This window comes from Hemiscyllium ocellatum, chromosome 42, assembly GCF_020745735.1.
Source record: "Hemiscyllium ocellatum isolate sHemOce1 chromosome 42, sHemOce1.pat.X.cur, whole genome shotgun sequence".
In the NCBI taxonomy this organism is placed as follows: Eukaryota; Metazoa; Chordata; class Chondrichthyes; order Orectolobiformes; family Hemiscylliidae; genus Hemiscyllium; species Hemiscyllium ocellatum.
In genome coordinates this window covers 23,704,349-23,723,392 of record NC_083442.1, presented here as the reverse complement: position 1 = coordinate 23,723,392, position 19,044 = coordinate 23,704,349, and the positions used below count along the sequence as shown (strand labels likewise).

At 43.9% G+C, this 19,044-nt stretch overlaps 1 protein-coding gene across 1 annotated transcript in view; it reads left to right on the top strand.

Moving 5' to 3' along the window:
• Positions 1-19,044, top strand: part of loxl1 (lysyl oxidase-like 1) — an 88,054-nt gene that overhangs the window by 26,812 nt on the left and 42,198 nt on the right. Inside the window, exon 2 of the mRNA XM_060853955.1 lies at positions 10,578-10,686. Coding sequence (XP_060709938.1) covers positions 10,578-10,686 — 109 coding nt within the window. The remainder of the gene's footprint in view (positions 1-10,577; positions 10,687-19,044) is intronic.

Sequence of the window (19,044 nt, the reverse complement as noted above, 5' to 3'; positions counted from 1 at the left end):
CCGGTTTCACCAATGATGCCCACATCCTCCGTGAGAGAATAAACTTTAAGAAGTCCTGGTTCAGTGATATCAAACATGTTGTTTTCACAGTGTACTGTGGTATTCTGGAATGTTCTCCAGCAAGGAGACATGGGGATATTTGGGGAAAGCATACTGTACCACTCATTGCCTGAAGGTGTCTGGAGAGTGTTATGTCATTACTTCACTGTAGCTCTGTTAAATATTTGAAGCTGCCAGAACAGAGATGTCACAGATTTGCACTTTCATTGACCTATGTGGTAATGATGAGTAGAGGCAGTCCCACCTCTTGTTCCATGTAGTGACCTTTTGTGTGTTAACCGCATTAAGGACCTTTCAGCTGGGTACTCGGAAATGCACTTTATCCTATAAATCTTCCTTCTCAGGTCTATAGTGAGCCCTACCCGATGTATCTTAAGTTCCACAAATGTTTCTCCAGGACCCCTGAGAGTTGTTGGGCAGAACTCCAGGCTATCTTTTTAACCTTTCAACCTCTTATTATTCTTTGCTAGCTGGTTGCTTTTCCACAGATGGCATCTGCATTGTTGTAGGAGTATGAAGATTGTAACAGGCCCTGGAGTATTTAATCATCTGCCTGCATTTAACCAAGTAACCTTCAATTACATTTCCAATCAGATATTTATCCAGCTGTTTTTATAAGTTGTGGTAATCATCAAGGCATTAACCTTTGCTGAAAGTCGAATCCTGTATTTTAGTTCTGTGGTTCTTGCACTTTGCAATAAAATGTAAATATGGGATAAATTGTATTTGTTCCCAAATGGAAAGCTTCCCAATATTGGGAATGTGCTTCAGGAATTTTAGATCAGAGGGGCTGGTATGTAGGATATACCATTTCTCTTCTGCTCAGAACAAGTCAGCTGCAGACATGCCTTAGAATAGTTGCAAATGTTAAAGGTGCCCTATCAATACAGGTTGTTGTTGAGTACTGTCCCTTAAATTCAAGATTGCCATCAAAACTTAATTCCAAGAAATTAGCCTTTAACCATCGAGATTCAAATACTTTGGCTCACTAATCGTGATGAGGTACAAAGCTCAGCTGCTGCAAATGTCTTTATCATGTTCATAGACACTGCTCATGAGATGGTTTCAAAATATCTCATTGTTTCATTTTGAGGAGAAGTCTTGTTCCAGTGTTCTGACCATCAATTGTAGAGTCATAGAGTCATACAGACCCTTCGGCCCAACCAGTCCATGCTGACCATAATCCCAAACTAAACCAGTCCCACTTGCCTGCACTTGGCCCATATCCCTCCAAACATTTCTGATTCAAGTTCTGAGGAAGGGTCAATGGACCTGAAACATTAACTCTGATTTCTCTCCACAGATGCTATCAGACCTGCTGAGCTTTTCCAGCAACTTGCTGTTTTTGTTTCTAATTTACAGCATCTGCAGTTCTTTTTGGTTTTTATTTCTTATTCGTGTACTTATCAAAATGTCTTTTAAATATTGTAACTGTATTTGAATCCGCCACTTCCTCTGGAAGCTCATTCCACACTCGAGCCACTCTCTGTTTAAAATAAGTTGCCCCTCATGTCCTTTTCAAATCTTTCTCCTTTCATCTGAAAAATATGCCCTGTAGTCTTGAAATTCCCCACCACCCTAGGGAAAATATACCTGCCATTCACCTTATCTATATCTCTCATTATTTTATAAGGCTCTATAATATCACCCCTTAACCTCCTCCGATCATGTCCCAGCCTATCCAGTTTCTTCTAATAACTCAAGCCTTCCATTCCAGCAACATCCTGATTGAATCACATGATCTGGCCATTTTACTCAAGAGAGAGCTACGAAGGGACCGGACGAGACATGAGAAGTCGTTGGCAGATTGGATCAAGGAAAACCCTAAAGCTTTCTATTGGCATGTCAGGAATAAAAGAATGATGAGAGTAAGATTCTGACCAATCAAGAAAGGTAGTGGAAAGTTGTGTATGGAGCCCAAGGAGATATTGAAGCGCTGAATGAATATCTTTCATCAGTATACACACTGGAAAAAGACAATGTTGTCAAGGAGAATACTGAGGAATAGGCTATTAGAATAGATGGGATTGAGGTTCAAGCAGAGGTGTTAGCAATTCTGGAAAGTGTGAAAAGAGATAAGTCCCCACAGCCAAATGGGATTTATCCTAGGATTCTCTGGGAAGCCAGGGAGGAGATTGCAGAGCCTTTGACTTCGATCTTTATGTCGTCATTGTCTACAGAAATAGTGCCAGAAGATTGGAGGATAGCAAATGTTCCCTTGTTCAAGAAAGGAGTAGAGACAACCCTGGTGATTATAGACCAGTGAGCCTTACTTCAGTTGTGGGCAAAGTGTTAAAAAGGTTATAAGAGGTAGGATTTATAATCATGGAGAGAGGCATAAGTTGATTAGGGATAGTCAGCACGGTTTTGTGAAGGATAGGTCATGCCTCACAAACCTTATTGAATTCTTTGAGAAGGTGACCAGATAGATGGTTGAGAGTAAACTGGTTGATGTGGTGTATATGGATTTCACTGAGGCATTTGATAAGGTTCCCCATGGTAGGCTATTGCGCAAAATACAGAGGCATGGGATTGAAGGTTATTTAGCGATTTGGATCTGAAATTGGCTAGCTGAAAGAAAACAGATGGTGGTGGTTGATGGGAAATGTTCATCCTGGAGTTCAAGATACTAGTGACTTATTGCAAGGATCTGTTTTGAAGCCACTGCTGTGTGATATTTTTTTGAATGGTTGATGGGTTAATGGGTGGGTTAGTAAATTTGTGGATGACACTAAGTATGGTGGAGTTGTGGATAGTGCCAAAGGATGTTGCAGGTTACAGAGGAACATAGATAAACTACAGAACTGGGTTGAGAGGTGGCAAATGGAATTTAATGTAGAAAATTGTGAGGTGATTCACTTTGGATGGAGTAACAGAAACAGAGAGTACTGGGCTAATGGTAAGATTCTTGGTATTATAGATGAGCAGAGAGATCTTGGTGTTCATGTACATAGATCCCTGAAAGTTGCCACCCAGGTTGGTAGGGCCATTAAGAAGGCATACAGTGTGTCAACTTTTATTGGTGGAGGGATTGAGTTTCAGGACCATGAGGTCATGTTGCAGCTGTACAAAACTCTAGTGTGGCTGCACTTGGAGTATTGCATACAGTCCTGGTTATTGCATTATAGGAAAGATGTGGTAGCTTTGGAAAGGGTTCAGAAGAGATTTACTAGGATGTTACCTGGTATGGAGGGAAGGTCTTGTGAGGAAAGCTGAGGGACTTGAGGCTGTTTTTGTTAGAGAGAAGAAAGTTGAAAGCTGACTTAATTGAGACATGTAAGATAATCAGAAGATTAGATAGAGTGGACAGTGAGAGCCTTTTTCTTTTGATGATGATGGCTAGCATGAGGGGACATAGCTTTAAATCGAGGTGTGATAGATATAGGACAGAGTCAGAGGTAGTTTCTTCTCTGAGTAGTAAGGGCATGGAACACACTGCCTGCCACAGCAGTTAGACTCAGCAACTTTAAGGGCAGTTAAATGGTCATAGAATAGACATACGGATGAAAATAGGATAGTGTAAGTTAGATGGGCTTCAGATTGGTTCAATAGGTCGGTGCAATATTGGGGGCCCAAGGGCCTGTACTACACTGTAATGTTCTATGTTCTAGTGGAAACAACTTCCCAGCTTCTATCTGATCTATTCCCTTCTTAATTTTATACTTCTATAAGATCCCTCTCATTCTTCTAAATTCTGGTGAATACAGCCCTCAATCTCTCCTCAGCAGCCAACCCCCTCAATTCCAGAATCAACCTAGTGAACCTCCTCTGCATCCCCTCTTAGTGCCAACCCATCCTTTCTCAAGTCAGGAGTCCAAAAGTACACAGTACTCCAGGTGTAGCCTCACAAACACCCTATACAGCTGCAGTATAACCTCCCTATTTTCCTCTAGCAAGGAAGGACAATATTTTATTTGCCTTCTTAATTGTCTACAAACCAACTTTTGAGATTCATGCACAAGGACACCCAGGTCCCTCTGCACAGCAGCATGCTGCAATTTTTTACCATTTAATTAATAGTCAATTTTGCTATTACTCTGACCAATGGATGACCTCACATTTGCCAACATTGTACTCCATCTGCCAGACCCTTGTCCACTCACTTAATCATCTATATCCCTCTGCAGACTTGCAATGTCCTTTGTACACTGTTTTACCACTCATCTTAGTGTCATCTGCGAACTTTGATGCATTAGACTTGGTCCCCAACTCTAAATAGTCGATGTAATTTGTAAACAATGACAGTCCCATCACTGATCCCTGAGGCACACCATTAGCCACGGATTTCCAAGCAGAAAAGCACTCATGTATCCCCACTCTTTGCTTTCTGTTAGTTATCTAATCTTCTAACCTTGCTAACACATTACCTGAAACACTATGGGCCTCACTTTATGTATCCTCTCAAATTTGAAGATCATTCTTTCAAATTCATGGTTAGAATGCAAACAAATCTCCTTCTGTTAAATCTTGCAGCAGAGCAGAGTTTGTTTGCAGTTTCATTTCTAGTAGGCTGGGAGGAATTTGTAGCGATGATAATCTTATGCAGCAGCCTTTTTTAACAGCACCTTGTCAAATACCTTCTGGAAATGGGACTGCAAGGCCTCGTTCTGCCCTGTAGGGATTCAATAGTTCAATACTCTTTGACTCCCTTGTTAGTGAAGAAAGATTTTTGCATATGATGTGAACAAGTCAAGCATTTGTTGTCCATCTCTTGATGCTGAGTGAAATGCTAGGCCATTTCAGAAGATTGTCAAGAGTCAACCACAGAGCTGTAGATCAGGAGGCATATCTCGGCCAGACTAGGTAAGAATGGCAGATTTCCTTCCCTATTAGTGAAACAGATGGGGTTTTCTGGCAAACAGCTACTGTTTCATGGCCATTATTACTTAGACTAGCTTTAAATTCTAGGGCAATCAAATCCAAAGTCCATCAGATGCTGTAGTGGGATTGAATCCCCTGTTCCCCAGAACATTTTCCTGGTCCTACACCAGTGTCTGCTCTCATCCGTTGACGCTACACTGTAACAATGAATAAAGTTGAAATTAATTTAACTATGAAATATGTGGGCTACCACAGAAATGTAACATTTTTCTTTCAACTGCAGCTCACGCTAAAAAATAAGGATGAATTTTTCCATTCACCCATCATTCGTTTGACAGTGAAATCCCTGTGCTGTTTTCTGGTACCTCCCCATCAACCCAAAGGAGAATCTTTAGGGAATGTGTCTCACCCTATGTATCCTCTCGAATCTGAAGATCATTCTTTCGAATTCATGGGTAGAATGCAAACAAATCTCCTTCTGTTAAATCTTGCAACAGAGCGGAGTTTGTTTGCAGTTTCGTTTTTAGTCGGCTGGGAGGAATTTGCAGCGATGATAATTGTCTCCCTGACAAAACATTGTCCTAACCTGGTAAACAGCAGGAGCTGGATTAAATATCTGACCCTTTGTATTCTTGGGCTGTGGACAGTAGTGTTGAGGATAGTTGTTGTGATCTGTCTGGTTACCCTGAAGATATCGAGGATGAACCATTCAGGTAGAATGACAGCGACTCTATAGTGAAGGACATTAGAGAATCAGTTGTGATTTTGTAACAATCTGGAAGTGTCCACCATTTTCGGATTATCAGACGTATTCAATTCATTTTCATCACATACCCTGGTTGGATTTGAGCACTTGCTAATGGCTGTTTCCCCTCCACCATGGTTAATGGGGCCCCTATCCTGAGGGATGTAGTGTTATGAATAACTTACCTCAGCACTTTAGACACAACTAGGTATAGGAAAAGAGGAAGCTATGAAGAGTGACTGCTTGACCATGGAACAGAGCGGATGGTTAGCACCAATGGCTTCTTGAATTTTTGTGGTTCAGCTTTCCGAAGAAAATTGGAGAGAAACAGAGACATTAGAATGCAGGTTCATTGATCATTGAAGATAGAGTCACAGGTAGACAGGATAGTGAAGAAGGTGTTTGATCTGCTTGTCTTTATTGGTCAGTGCATCAAATATAGGAGTTGGGATGTCATGTTGCGACTGTACAGAACATTAGTTAGGCACCTTTTGGAATGCTGCGTACAATTCTGGTCTCCTTACCATCGGAAAGAAGTTGTGAAACTTGAAAGGGTTCAGAAAAGATTTACAAAGATGACATTGGGGTTGGAGGATGTGAGCTATAGCGAGAGGCTGAGTAGGCTGGAGCTGTTTTCCCTGTAGCATCAGAGTCTGAGGCGTGATTTTGTAGAAGTTCATAAAATCGTGAGGGGGCATGGATAGGGTGATTAGCCAAAGCCTTTTCCCTGGGATGGGGGAGTCCAGAACTAGAGGGCAGAGGTTTAGGATGAGAGGTGAAAGATTTAAAAGGGACCTAAGTGGCAACGTTTTCACACAGAGAGTGTTGCATGTGTGGAATGGGCTACCAGAGGAAGTGGTGGAGGCTGGTACAATTGCAACATTTAAAAGGCATCTGAGGGGTATATGAATAGGTAGGATTTGGGGGAATGGGCCAAGTGCTGGCAAATGGGATGAGATTAGGTTAGGATATCTGATCATCTTGGAGGGGTTGGACTGAATGATCTGTTTCTGTGCTGTACAACTCTATGACTCTAAATCCTCTTTCACCTCCTCGAGAGTATCCTCTCATTGCCATATCTCCATTGAGGGGGTAGGACATAAGGAAGCTGACCGGGACCCTGATAAATGTACAACTCACTGTGAGTGGCTTCATTTAGCTTAGTGCTCCCTTTTGATGTTCAACATTTTTTTCATCCTCGCATAGATTAGATTACATTCCCTACAGTATGGGAATAGGCCCTTTGGCCCAACAAGTCCACACCGACCCTCCGAAGAGTAACCCATCCAGACCCGCTCCTCTTCATTTACCCCTGATTAATGAACTAACATTGTGGGCAATTTAGCATGGCCAATTCACCTGACCTGCACATCTTTGTGACTGTGTGAGGAAACTGGAGCACCCGGAGGAAACCCACGCAGACACGGGGAGAATGTGCAAACTCCACACAGACAGTCGCCCAAGGTGGGGATCGAACCCAGGTTCCTGGTGCTGTGAGTCAGCAATGCTAACCACTGAGCCACCATGCTGCCCCATAGGACGTGGGGCCGGGTTTTTTTTCCCCTCATCCTGAATTGTCCTTGAATTTAGTGGCTTGCTCAGTCACTTCTGAAGGTAAGGAAGAGTCAACCATGTTGCTGGGAGTCTGGAGTCACACTTAGGCCGGAGCAGGTGGGGACAACAGACTTCCTTCCCTGGTGACCCAGATGGGTTTTTACAACAATTGATGATAGATTCATCATCACCATAACTGACTCTAGCCTTGCATTCCTGATTTATGAAATGAATTTAAGTCAGACCAGCTGCCATTTGAATCCCATTAGCTGAGGCCTCTGAATCATTAGCCCAGTGAGGTCGAGATCTTCGCTAATAAAAAAAAGTTCCAAAGTGAGAGGCATTGTAATTTTTAACCCTTCCTCCGTTTGCTGTAGTATCACTTTGTGGCACATTGTAAGACTTTGTCATTGCTTAGGGTTAGTGAACGAACTCCCTCTATGAGGTTTTACTTTAAGTATTTGGACCGTTTTAGAGCTTGAAACTATTTTATGGCCAAACTGTTTATTTAAGGAGGAAATACATGCAACTAGGGCCATGAAACACTAACAAAACGACACAAGTTACATCCGCCTTGCTTGCTTCATGTACTGTAAATACTTTGAAGGATATGTAAACATTTAGGCCATTCATTTTTTTATACATCAATAGTTCTCAATTCCTGATAAACACTGGGCATCCACTTCACATTTGGAAAATATAAACCTGGCTTGACTTCAAGCAGACGAGTATTCAAGAGAACGGTTGGAGCAATCAAATTCCAGACCCATGGTCCATCTCTCATTCCTGTGTAAGCTCTGCTCAGAGAAATTGCTGAATTCCTCATGAATCCGGAGTTGAGCACCACTATTGGTTTTGAGTTCATAGTCCAAGTGAATAGTCTAAGGTACTGCTCAGCAAGTGTCCTCTGAGATGTTAAAACCACCACTGTCCCAATGGCTTATGAGAGTCATAGAGATGTACAGCACAGAAACAGACCCTTCCGTCCAACCCGTCCATGCCGGCCAGATATCCCAAACCCAGTTTAGTGCCACCTGCCTACACCTGGCCCATATCTCTCCAAACCCTTCCTATTCATATACCCATCCAGATGCCTTTTAAAGGTTATAGTTTTATAAATCTCCACCACTTCCTCTGGCAGCTCATTCCATACATGCACCACCTTCTGCGTGTAAATGTTGCCCTTAGGTCCCTTTTAAACCTTTCCCCTCTCACCTTAAACCTAAGCCCTCTAGATTTGGACTGCCTTCAACTCTTTTTCTTATCTAAATCCACCATTGCAACCCTCTTTCCCCCCCATCTCCCTCCTATAATTGTCTGATGTCCCCAAAAACTGAAGGAGACCATTCAGCCTACTGTGACAGCACTGGCTATCTGAGCAATCAAATTTGTGCCTACCTCCTGCCTTTTCCCCATGACCCCACACATTGACTCTATTTCCAGTGGTTAGCACTGCTGCCTCACAGCCCCAGGGCCCCGAGTTCAATTCCAGCCTCAGGTGACTGTCTGTGCGGAGTTTGCACATTCTCCCCGTGTCTGTGTGGGTTTCCTCCCGGTGCTCTGGTTTCCTCCCCCTGTCCAAAGATGTGCAGGTCAGGTGGACTGGCTGTTCTAAATTGCCCATAGTGTTAGGTGCATTAGTCAGGGGTAAATGTAGAGTAAAAGGGTAGGGAATGGGTTAGGGTGGGATACTCTTTGGAGGGTCAGTATGGACTTGTTGGTCCGAAGGGCCTACTTCCACACTGTAGGGATTCTATTCTATTTAAACAACCAACTAAAACCCTCTTGAAAGGCTCTATTGAACCTACCTCAGCACAGTTCCAGGCAGTGCATTTAGTATCCTCCACACTCGCTGCATGTTAAGGTGGTTTTGCACTTTGCAGTTGCTTCTTTTGTAAAACACTTTAAAACTGTCAGGTCCTTGACTCTTTTCACGCATGGGAACTGTTCTTCCCTATCTACTCTAACCCGACCACAGGCATCACTAAATTGACTGTAATTTGAGGCTGACAGAAGACATTAAGAACCTGAGGATGGTATCTGTGACCCCCACTGTGATATCGCAACATGAAACAGGAGAGGGAAAGAGAAGATGGTGATTTCCTGAATACACAGTTGGTTGGATGAGAGAGGGTTGAAGTGACAGGTAGTTAATGGATGGTGCTAGTTATTTTGGGTTGAGATTTCTCAACATGACTTGATAGAAGTAAGATTGTTTCAGCAGGTTATAGGCAGCATGGGAAATATCGACCAGCCATCTTTTTTCTTGGCGGTGGTGGACATTCACAGCATACATTTAGGCATACACTGGCCTCACACCAGTGCCCTGCACTTATTGGCATGATAATAATGGGCAAATGTTGGTGATTTCCAGGGGCAACCCTTGCCATTGTCAGCATTTTCTGGATTCCTCGCTCCTCGTATTAATTCCTGTGAGCGCAGTTGGTATTTATTGGCAAGTGCCTGAGGATTTGTCCCCTCCAGCATATTTTGACACAATCCCAGAGAACTGCCCTTGCTCGGAATTTGGTAAGATCCTCGGACTCTGTAACTTTTGGGGCAACCTTTAAGAAGGGGCTGAACAGGCTGGGGCTGTTTTCCCTGGAGCGTTGGAGGCTGAGGGGTGACCTTTTAGAGGTTTACAAAATTATGAGGGGCATGGATAGCGTAAATAGGCAAAGTCTTTTCCCTGAGGTCGGGGAGTCCAGAACTAGAGGGCATAGGTTTAGGGTGAGAGGGGAAAGATATAAAAGAGACCTAAGGGGCAACTTTTTCACGCAGAGGGTGGTATGTGTATGGAATGAGCTGCCAGAGGAAGTGGTGGAGGCTGGTGCAATTGCAACATTTAAGAGGCATCTGGATGGGTATATGAATAGGAAGCGTTTGGAGGGATATGGGCTGGGTGCCGGCAGGTGGGACTAGATTGGGTTGGGATATCTGGTTGGCGTGGATGGGTTGGACCGAAGGGTCTGTTTCCATGCTGTACATTTCTATGACTCTATGACTCTATGACCTCCCGTACCTGACGTGGGAAAATCTATGTGGGCTACCTGAAAGGATAACTGTGCGGTCAAATATGGAGGAAACATTTATTTTATGGGGAGAAAAGATAAGACAGTGGAAGAACTGAAGAAAGGCTGTGTTGCTCTCAAAAAAACATGAACTCTGTTTCTCTCTTTATGATTGGCACCAGGTCTGCTGAGTTTCTGCAGCATTTTATTATTTACCCAGATAGAAATTCCACTCTTCGACCCATTTGGATTAGAAGACTCCACGTTTAAGAAAATGATCTGCCCTGGGCCTCCAGTGTGCAAAGCCATGTGTTGGCCATGAAGATGAACTTTGTTCAGCGATGTATGACAGTTTCTTTTTCCTTTTCCTCCCCTGTTTCATTCAGGTTTGCCTGACTTGGTACCGGATCCCCACTACGTCCAAGCATCCACGTACGTGCAGAGGTCTCACTTGTATTCCCTACGATGTGCAGCGGAAGAGAAGTGTTTGGCAAGGTACGCAACTCTGTTCTGGGCTTGTTTCACTCACCCAGCAGACTTCTACTTGTTATCGAAGTTAAGGAGTCAGAAGATGTTTCCAAAGCCAGATTGCAAAGGGGATGTCTCTTTGCAAGCACTTGTCGCAGCTCCTGGATTTAGATCAAACTTTGTCACACAGTCTGCAATGAGATAGAGTTTGTTTTTGAGTAGTGATGTGCAGGTTTCTGTTTCTCAATTGGACACGGGACCAAAGGCCGTTATGAAGCTGATAGGTCCAATTTAAGGCTAGCCTCTTCCTTCAAATAGTAAAATAATCCCTGCATTTAAAAAAAAATCACCTTTTATAACCACTGGATATCTCAAAAGTGTTTGACAGCAAATGAAGTACCACCATTATTGTAATGATCAGTTGGGTCAGTAGGCTGAGGATTAGCAGATGCAATTCAATTTGGATAAATGTGATATATTGTGTTTTGGTAAAATAAACAATGACAGGGCTTATACAATGAAGAGTCGAGCCCTGGGTGGTGGTGTAGGACAGAGAGATCTAGGGGTTCCAATACATAATTCTTTGAAATTTTGCATCATGGAGACAGTGTGGTTAAGAAGGTGTTCAACACACTTGCCTTCATTGTTCAGACCTTTGAGTATAGGAGTTGGGACGTCGTGTTGAGGTTGTACAAGATGTAAATGAGGCCTCTTCTGGAGTACAGTGTCGCCCTGTTGTAGGAAAGATGTTATTAAACCTGAGAGGGTTCACAAACGATTTACCAGGATGTTACCGGGAATGGAGGGTTTAAGATCTAAAAATTGACTGGAATGACTGGGACGTTTTCTCATGGAAATGTAGGAGGTTGACGGGTGAACGAATAGAGGTTTATAAAATCATGAGGTGCATAGATACAGTAAATCACAGGGGTCTTTTCCCTTGACGATACAATTAATGTCCCATTAACAGGGATGCCTGGGAAAGAGTTTGCATTCAGCTCTCGAACACGATTAGAGTGACCACTAAGCTGCCAACACAGGGGAGTTCAAAACTAATGGGCATATTTTTAAGATGAAAGGAAAAAGGTTTAAAGAGGACACAAGGGGTAATTCTTTTACACAGAGAGTGGTTCGTATGTGGAATGAACTTACAGAGGAAGTGGTGGATAGGAGTACAGTGACAACATTTAAAAGATACTTGGATAAGTTGATGAATAAGAAACGGGTGGTGGTGGGGGGGGAGGTGGTACGAGCCATGTGCAGACAGGTGGGACTAGTTTGCTTTGGGATTATGGTCAGCATGGGCTAGTTGGACTGCAGGGTCTGTTTCTGTGCTGTCTGACTCTGTGGCTACGTAGACAAAGCAGCAACCAGATTACACACAGTGATCTCGCATGAATAGCAATGTGGTAATGATCTGTTCTTGTGATGTTTATTCAGAGGTAGATATGGGCCAGGAAATCATAAGATATAGGAGCAGAATTAGGCCATTCGGCCCATGTTCCACCTGGTCTTCTCTGAAGGAGTGCCATGGGATCTTTATCATCCAGCTGTCAGCAGGTCGTTTTTGAAGGGTAGCACCTGAAACCCTGCAGCACCTCCCTCGTTAATACTCGAAATATCTGCCTTGAATTTTGTTCTGAGCCTCTGGAGTGGGATCTGAATGCAGGATCATTGTGACTCAGATGGGAGTGCTACCAACTGGTGCATGGCTGATAGTAAATAGTGCGAGGAAATATTGTGAAATCTGCTGCAGAACCATGCCCTGAACCGTTCCGTCTTGGTTGTTGATCTAGTTCCCCAAGCAAGTTGGCAGCTTAGTGGTCACTCTAATCGTGTTCGAGAGCTGAATGCAAACTCTTTCCCAGGCATCCCTGTTAATGGGACATTAATTGTATCGTCAAGGATGCACAGTTAAAGGGCATTGACCAGCACCATGAGCACATATAACGAAATACTTGGGATATGACATATATATGTTTGTTGTGCACAGTATTCCATTGCAATAGGAGGCCCTGGTGGATCACAGATTCTAACTCTGCTTGGATTGTCTACAGCCCAGACAGTCCGTGTTCCATGCGTTTCTCAATACTGCAGCCACCCCTCTCCCCGCCCCCAACAGCTTGCACTTTTTGACAGAGCTACTGCTTAATTTCTGACTGCACGTTAGCACCACACTGGTCATCTGCTGCAGGGTTGGTAGACAGTCTTGGCGAACCTCCTAATGGTTCTGTTATTGGGTCGAGCTGTAATCTGAGAGACTGGATTGGCTAGGACGATATTCACTGGAGTTTAGAAGAATAACATGGAGTCAGGGAGGAGATCCTATAGTGGGTGGCACGGTGGCACAATGATTAGCACTGCTGCCTCACAGCGCCAGAGACCCGGGTTCAATTCCCACCTAGGGCAACTGACTGTGTGGAGTTGCACATTCTCCCCATGTCTGTGTGGGTTTCCTCCGTGTGCTCTGGTTTCCTCCCACAGTCCAAAAATGTGCAAGTCAGGTGAATTGGCCATGCTAAATTGTCCATAGCGTGAGGTGAAGGGGTAGATGTAGGGGAACGGATTTGGCTGGATTGCGCTTTGGCGGGTCAGTATGGACTTGTTGGGCCGAAGGGCTTGTTTCCACATTGTGGGCAATCTAATCTAATCAAGAACCTATAAAATTCCAACAGGACTAGTCAGGGTAAAGACAGGAAAGATATCCCCAATGACAGAGAAGTCCAGCGTTTTGTTGGTGCTCCCTTTGAAGCTAGGAATGAACCGTAAGATAGGCAAATAGTAAATCTGAACATGTTCATACCTCCACAGCTGGTTCTAGGCTGACCCCAAGCTCCGCCCCGGGTTACCTGACCAGCTTTACGTACCCAATACGTAACACACAGAATTATGGGTAACAGTCTAATTTTTTTTACACCCAGGGAGTAGTGAGTCTGTGGAATTCTCTGCCACTGAAAACAGTTGAGGCCATTGAAGTAACTCCATAGAGGCCAGTATCCCGTCACCAAGTTACTCTTTCTTTACATGGCTAACGTCCTCAAGACTGATCCAGTTTCCTCACAGCCAGCTCTGAGTGGATAGAACCTCTGACATTCCTGTTTACATCTGTCAGCCAGGGCTCTCTGACTGACCTGGCAGATGGGACTAGATTGATATGGGATATCTAGTTGGCATAAGTGAGTTGGACGCAAGGGTTTGCTTCTGTGCTTTACTACTGTGTGACCAGGTTAAAAGCCCCAATCAGGCAACTTATAATCCATGAGATCCACGTGGCTGACCTTTTGACGATCACTACCTCCCTCTCTCTCTGAGTCTGAGGACAAGGGCTGGATCTTTTTCTTTTAGCTCCTCCTGGGCTGTTTTAGTACTGGGTCAGGTTCCTCCAATCCTGCCTCCAACACGGGCAGTGGGTAGCTCACCTCTTCCACCAGGAAGAAATTAATTCTTCTCTTCAGGCAGCAAGGGCATCAAGGCCGTGATATCCACTGTGTCCATCTCTGATTCCGAGGGATTTCAAAGCTTGACCAAGAGGGAGAAGCCACGGGTTCCAGAACAGTCGGAAAGGCTGTCGTGGAACTGGGTGCGCTTTGTGCCCAGGCCGTTTGCACCTTTGTAGCTTTCATACAGTCCACATGCTTGTTCAGGACTGTCACACCAACCAGAACTTTATACGTCACTGAACCTAACCTTGCGTTGACCATGTCTCTTATCCATGCAGTACCATGACTGTGGTTCTGACATCAAACTTCATCCCCTGATGTAAAATGCCTCTCTCGCTTAGTCTTGAGTCCGGCATTGGCATTCCTTGTGCTGTGGACCACCCCCTCCTCCCCCATTCTACCACTACCATCACCATTCCCCCCCCCCGATCTGGGAAGATCAGATTTAACTTGGTGCGGAGTTTTCTCCCCATTAACAATTCTGTTGGAGCCAGCCCAATAGTTACATCAGGGGTGGTCCTCTCATCAAAAACAAACTGCCAGTGGGAGGCAGCTTAATACATCTGCATTCACTACTGGGCCTCCTGGACTGTGTTCCAATTTGTAATTATGCGCACTTAGTATTCAAGCCCACCACTGAATTCAGACTGAAGCTATGGGTGGCACTGCCTTATCCTCTTTAAGTAGACCCAGCAGGAGATTATGGCCTGTTGTTATTACGAGGTTCTATCTGGAAAGATATTGGTGGAACTTCCTGACTCCAAATATGACGTCCAAGCCTTCCTTCTCTATCTGGGCATATTAACACTCTGCATTGGCCAAAATCCTGGATGCATACACCATTGGGCATTCCTATCCATTGGATGACCAATGAGCTAATCGGGAGGCATCACAGGAGAATATCAGATCTCGCTTGGAGTCACAATGTGCCAACACCTTAGAGGATAATAGCTGGTTCTTCACTTCCCTGAAAGCTAGAGCTTGGTGACACGACCATCACCAATGCTGACCCTTTTAGGAGTTGTCGCAAAGGTGCCAGGATGGAGGCCAGGGTTACGTATGAACTTTCCGTAGTAATTCACCGGCCCAAGGGAAGTCCTGAGCTCCCGTACAGAGGTGGGAACCGGGGGCACCTCTGATCGCCCTCACTTTATCTCCTGCTCAATGTTCTGTGTGTCTGTGTCTCTACATACAGATCCAGGCAGCAAACTGTGGACAGGGTCATTATATTTAACTGCTTGGCTCCCTTCCATGTGTAAACCCACTCCCAATGCCTCTGAGGAGGGGCCACTAAGTGTCCAGTGACAGGCCTGAAGCTGCCTGTGTCCTATTAGCATCGGTAGGGGCAGTGCTGGGGCTGAGGTCAGGGGTGGGGATGTTCTGGCACTGTGGGGGATGGTGTTTCTGGGGGAGCGGTATAGAGTGCATCAGTTCTGGCCAAATTTTAATTTAAATTTGCCTTAATTTTTTTTTGTTATGAATAGTAACTTCTGATTTGACATAACTCATTCATTTGCATGTTTATTTAGACTTTCTAGAGTCTGGAGCATGTCATCAACCTGGGACCATAATTTGAGTTTAATTTATTAGATTTCCTTTGAAGATTGCCTCTTTAAGCGCCTTTTAATTAGTCAATTGAAGTTTTTCATTCGGTTGACTTAATCAAAGTAAGATATGGAAAGATGTCGAGAGTGTGGTGTTGGAAAAGCGCAGCCCGAGGAGCAGGAGAATTCTCGTTTCGGGCATAAGCCCTTCATCAGGAATGAGCTCATGCCCGAAACGTCGATTCTCCTGCTGCCTGACCTGCTGTGCTTTTCCAGCACCACACTCTCGACTGAGCATCTGCAGTCCTCACTTTCTCCTAGATTATAGAAAGATGCCTAGACCGCTGAGTTGGAGGGGGACATATGTAATAGTGCAGTGAATGCTGGGGACACTGAATAAATTTGAGGAGGAGACAGACAGATTCTCCTCCATGGCATGGAGTGTTGGGACATGCAGTGATTTTCTTGTTCTGCTCCTGTAGAATACTGGGGTGCTATATTCTTGCACTGCAAGAAAGATGTGCATTGATACAGCATCTTTCATCAGGAAAGGCTTCTGGGAACAGGGTAGCAAATTGGAGCTTGAGGATGAGTGTGATTGTATTAAATAATGAAGGAGGCTCGAGTGAATTGCCCGCTCCTGCTCCTAATTCTTATGTTTCAACTGTCAAGCTTCTTTTTCCCTTCTCACAGGCTTGCTTTCGCAGTGCCTGACTCATTGCATCCTGACAGATTTGAATTCTGCCTGACGTTTATATTTACCGTTGTCTGTCATCACCCAAGATCTGAGCTGATGGAACTAAACCACTCTACTGTGACAGATGATGCCAGTGGTTGATATCAACATGTCACCTTTTACAAACCTCTTGTTTTCAGACAGAACCATTTAAAGCGAATGAGCCTTAAGACAGGGAGCTGAAGAAGCATTATTCCCCCATTCTCCTCCATGGCATGGAGTGTTGGGACATGCAGTGATTTTCTTGTTCTGCTCCTGTTGAATACTGGGGTGCTATGTTCTTGCACTGCAAGGAAGATGTGCATTGATACAGCATCTTTTATCACTGCACCATGCCACATTGCAAGCGACAATACAGTAATGGTCAGAGGACTTGTTTGTATCATATTGATTGTGGGATTTTCCAGGAGAATCCACCTGCACGTTTTCTATATTGTGCGTTGATTCAGGAGAGCAGTCCGGGTTTGATCTCCTGTCCATTGTCTCCAGTGCTTCCTTGGAGGGGGGAACCTGTGTTCAAGTTACTGGAGTGGGACTTTAACTTAACCTTCTGATTAAGATGCTTACATATGATCCACGAAGCCACCAAAGTGTTCTCTAAAGGCTGGTGAACCTCGAGGTGAGGCAGTGCCAATTGGGGGTTGGGTGCCAGCGTGGGCTGGGTTGGAAGGACTATTCTGAACTTGTCATTTCTCTATTTTCTAATTTATTCCTACAATCTGCAATGCTGGACATTTTATTTCTTTAAGTATGTAGGTTAGCTCGCTGAGCTGGAAGGTTCATTTTCAGAAGTTTCATCACCATGACTAGGTAACATCCTCAGTGAGAGTCTCTGGTGAAGCGTTGGTCATATGTCCTGCCTCTCTATTTATAGGTCTTGGTTTTTAACGTGGCTGATGTCATTTTTTTCAAGGCAAGGTAGATAGGATCTAAATTGATGTGTTTATTGATGGAGTTCTGGTTAGAATGCCATGCTTCTAAGAATTCTCTAAGAAACTGAAAATGACATCACCCACTTTAAGAAACCTATACCTATAAATGGAGAGGTCGGACATAGCACCAGCGCTTCACCAGAGACTCTCACGGTCACTGATGATGTTTCCTAGTATGGTGACGAACATCTGAAAATGAACCTTCCAGCTCAGTGAGCTAAGTTACCCACTTATCATCAACCTGAGCTATAAATCTTCTCAAAAATTTTATTTCTTTGTATTGTTTTTCCGAAGAAATTTAAAAGGAACCCAAGGGGCAACTTTCTCATGTAGAAGGTGGTGCGTGTATGGAATGAGCTGCCAGAGGAAGTGATAGAGGCTGGTACAATTATAACATTTAAAAGGCATCTGGATGGGTATATGAATAGGAAGGGTTTTGAGGGATAAGGACCAAGTGTTGGCAAACATTGCTGGATTAGTTTAGGATATCTGGTCAGCATGGACGAGTTGGACTGAAGGGTCTGTTTCCGTGCTGTACATGTCTATGACTATGAGTTTATAACTTGTGCTGAAGAAGCTGTACTAAGGTACCTCGTGCAAATTATCAACTTTTTACTCCACTCCTCTTAGTACATGTGACAATAAAGCTAATTTTATTCAATGTGCACAGAAAGCCTGAATGAACCAAACAATTTATTCCCTGGAATTACCTCAGAGATCGAATGAATTCAGTAGCAGTAGGAATATGGCTGATTGAAGAGGCTGTCAAAGGCTCACAATGTATCCGCAGAAAGCCTTCACTCCAGAGTGGAGTATTGCGAAGGCAGGTGGGACTAGATTGGGTTGGGATATCTGGGTGGCATGGACGGGTTGGACCGAAGGGTCTGTTGCAATGCTGTAGATCTCTATGACTCTCTGACAGTTGTTTGTTTGCTTTCAGATTGTCCCTTTTATAGTCTCTCCATTCAACCACTCTTCATTCCCTAGACATCTCCAGCAGGAATTTTAACAAAAGGAACTCTTTGAGCGACTCTTTTGAAAATCTTCTTGATTGTTTGCTGCCAGATGGTAGCAGGATAAAACTTGTCACATCATTTTTGCAAGGCTTTGTTGTATAAAAGCAATATCTATTTCTTGATCTGCAAGCTACTAAAGTTTGATAGATGTTTTTCAAGTAGATAATACTTCTTTAATTGCAAGAATAGAATGAGAATCAAGGGGGTGAGGATTATGTTACCATTGTTAGATTGCGTCAGTATTCTATTCTGGGTGTTACATCTGTCAGTCTTGCAGGAAGTGAATAGAAATGTAAGCGCATGAGATTGGGCCATTCAGCCCTTCAAGCCTGCTTCTCATTTAGTACGGTCAGGAGTCACACAACACTAGGTTATAGTCCAACTTGTTTCTTTGAAATCGCAAGCTTTTGGAGTGCAGCTCCTTCATCAGGTGACTTCATAATCATGGTTGATCTTATCTCTGCTTCAACTCTGCTTCCCTTTAAACCCATTGCTAATTAAAAATCTGTCTCCTCCTTAAATTGTCCCAGCATCCACTGCACTCTGAAGAAGTGAATTCCATAGATTTTCTCATCACTGTTTTAAATTTGCTATCCCTTATCCTAAAACTGACCTCTCATTCTAGATTATACCACATGTGGAAACATCCTTTCTGTGATCCCTTTAGGATCACTTAGATCTCCTCTCATTCTACTAAACACCAGAGGCCTCAGCTGC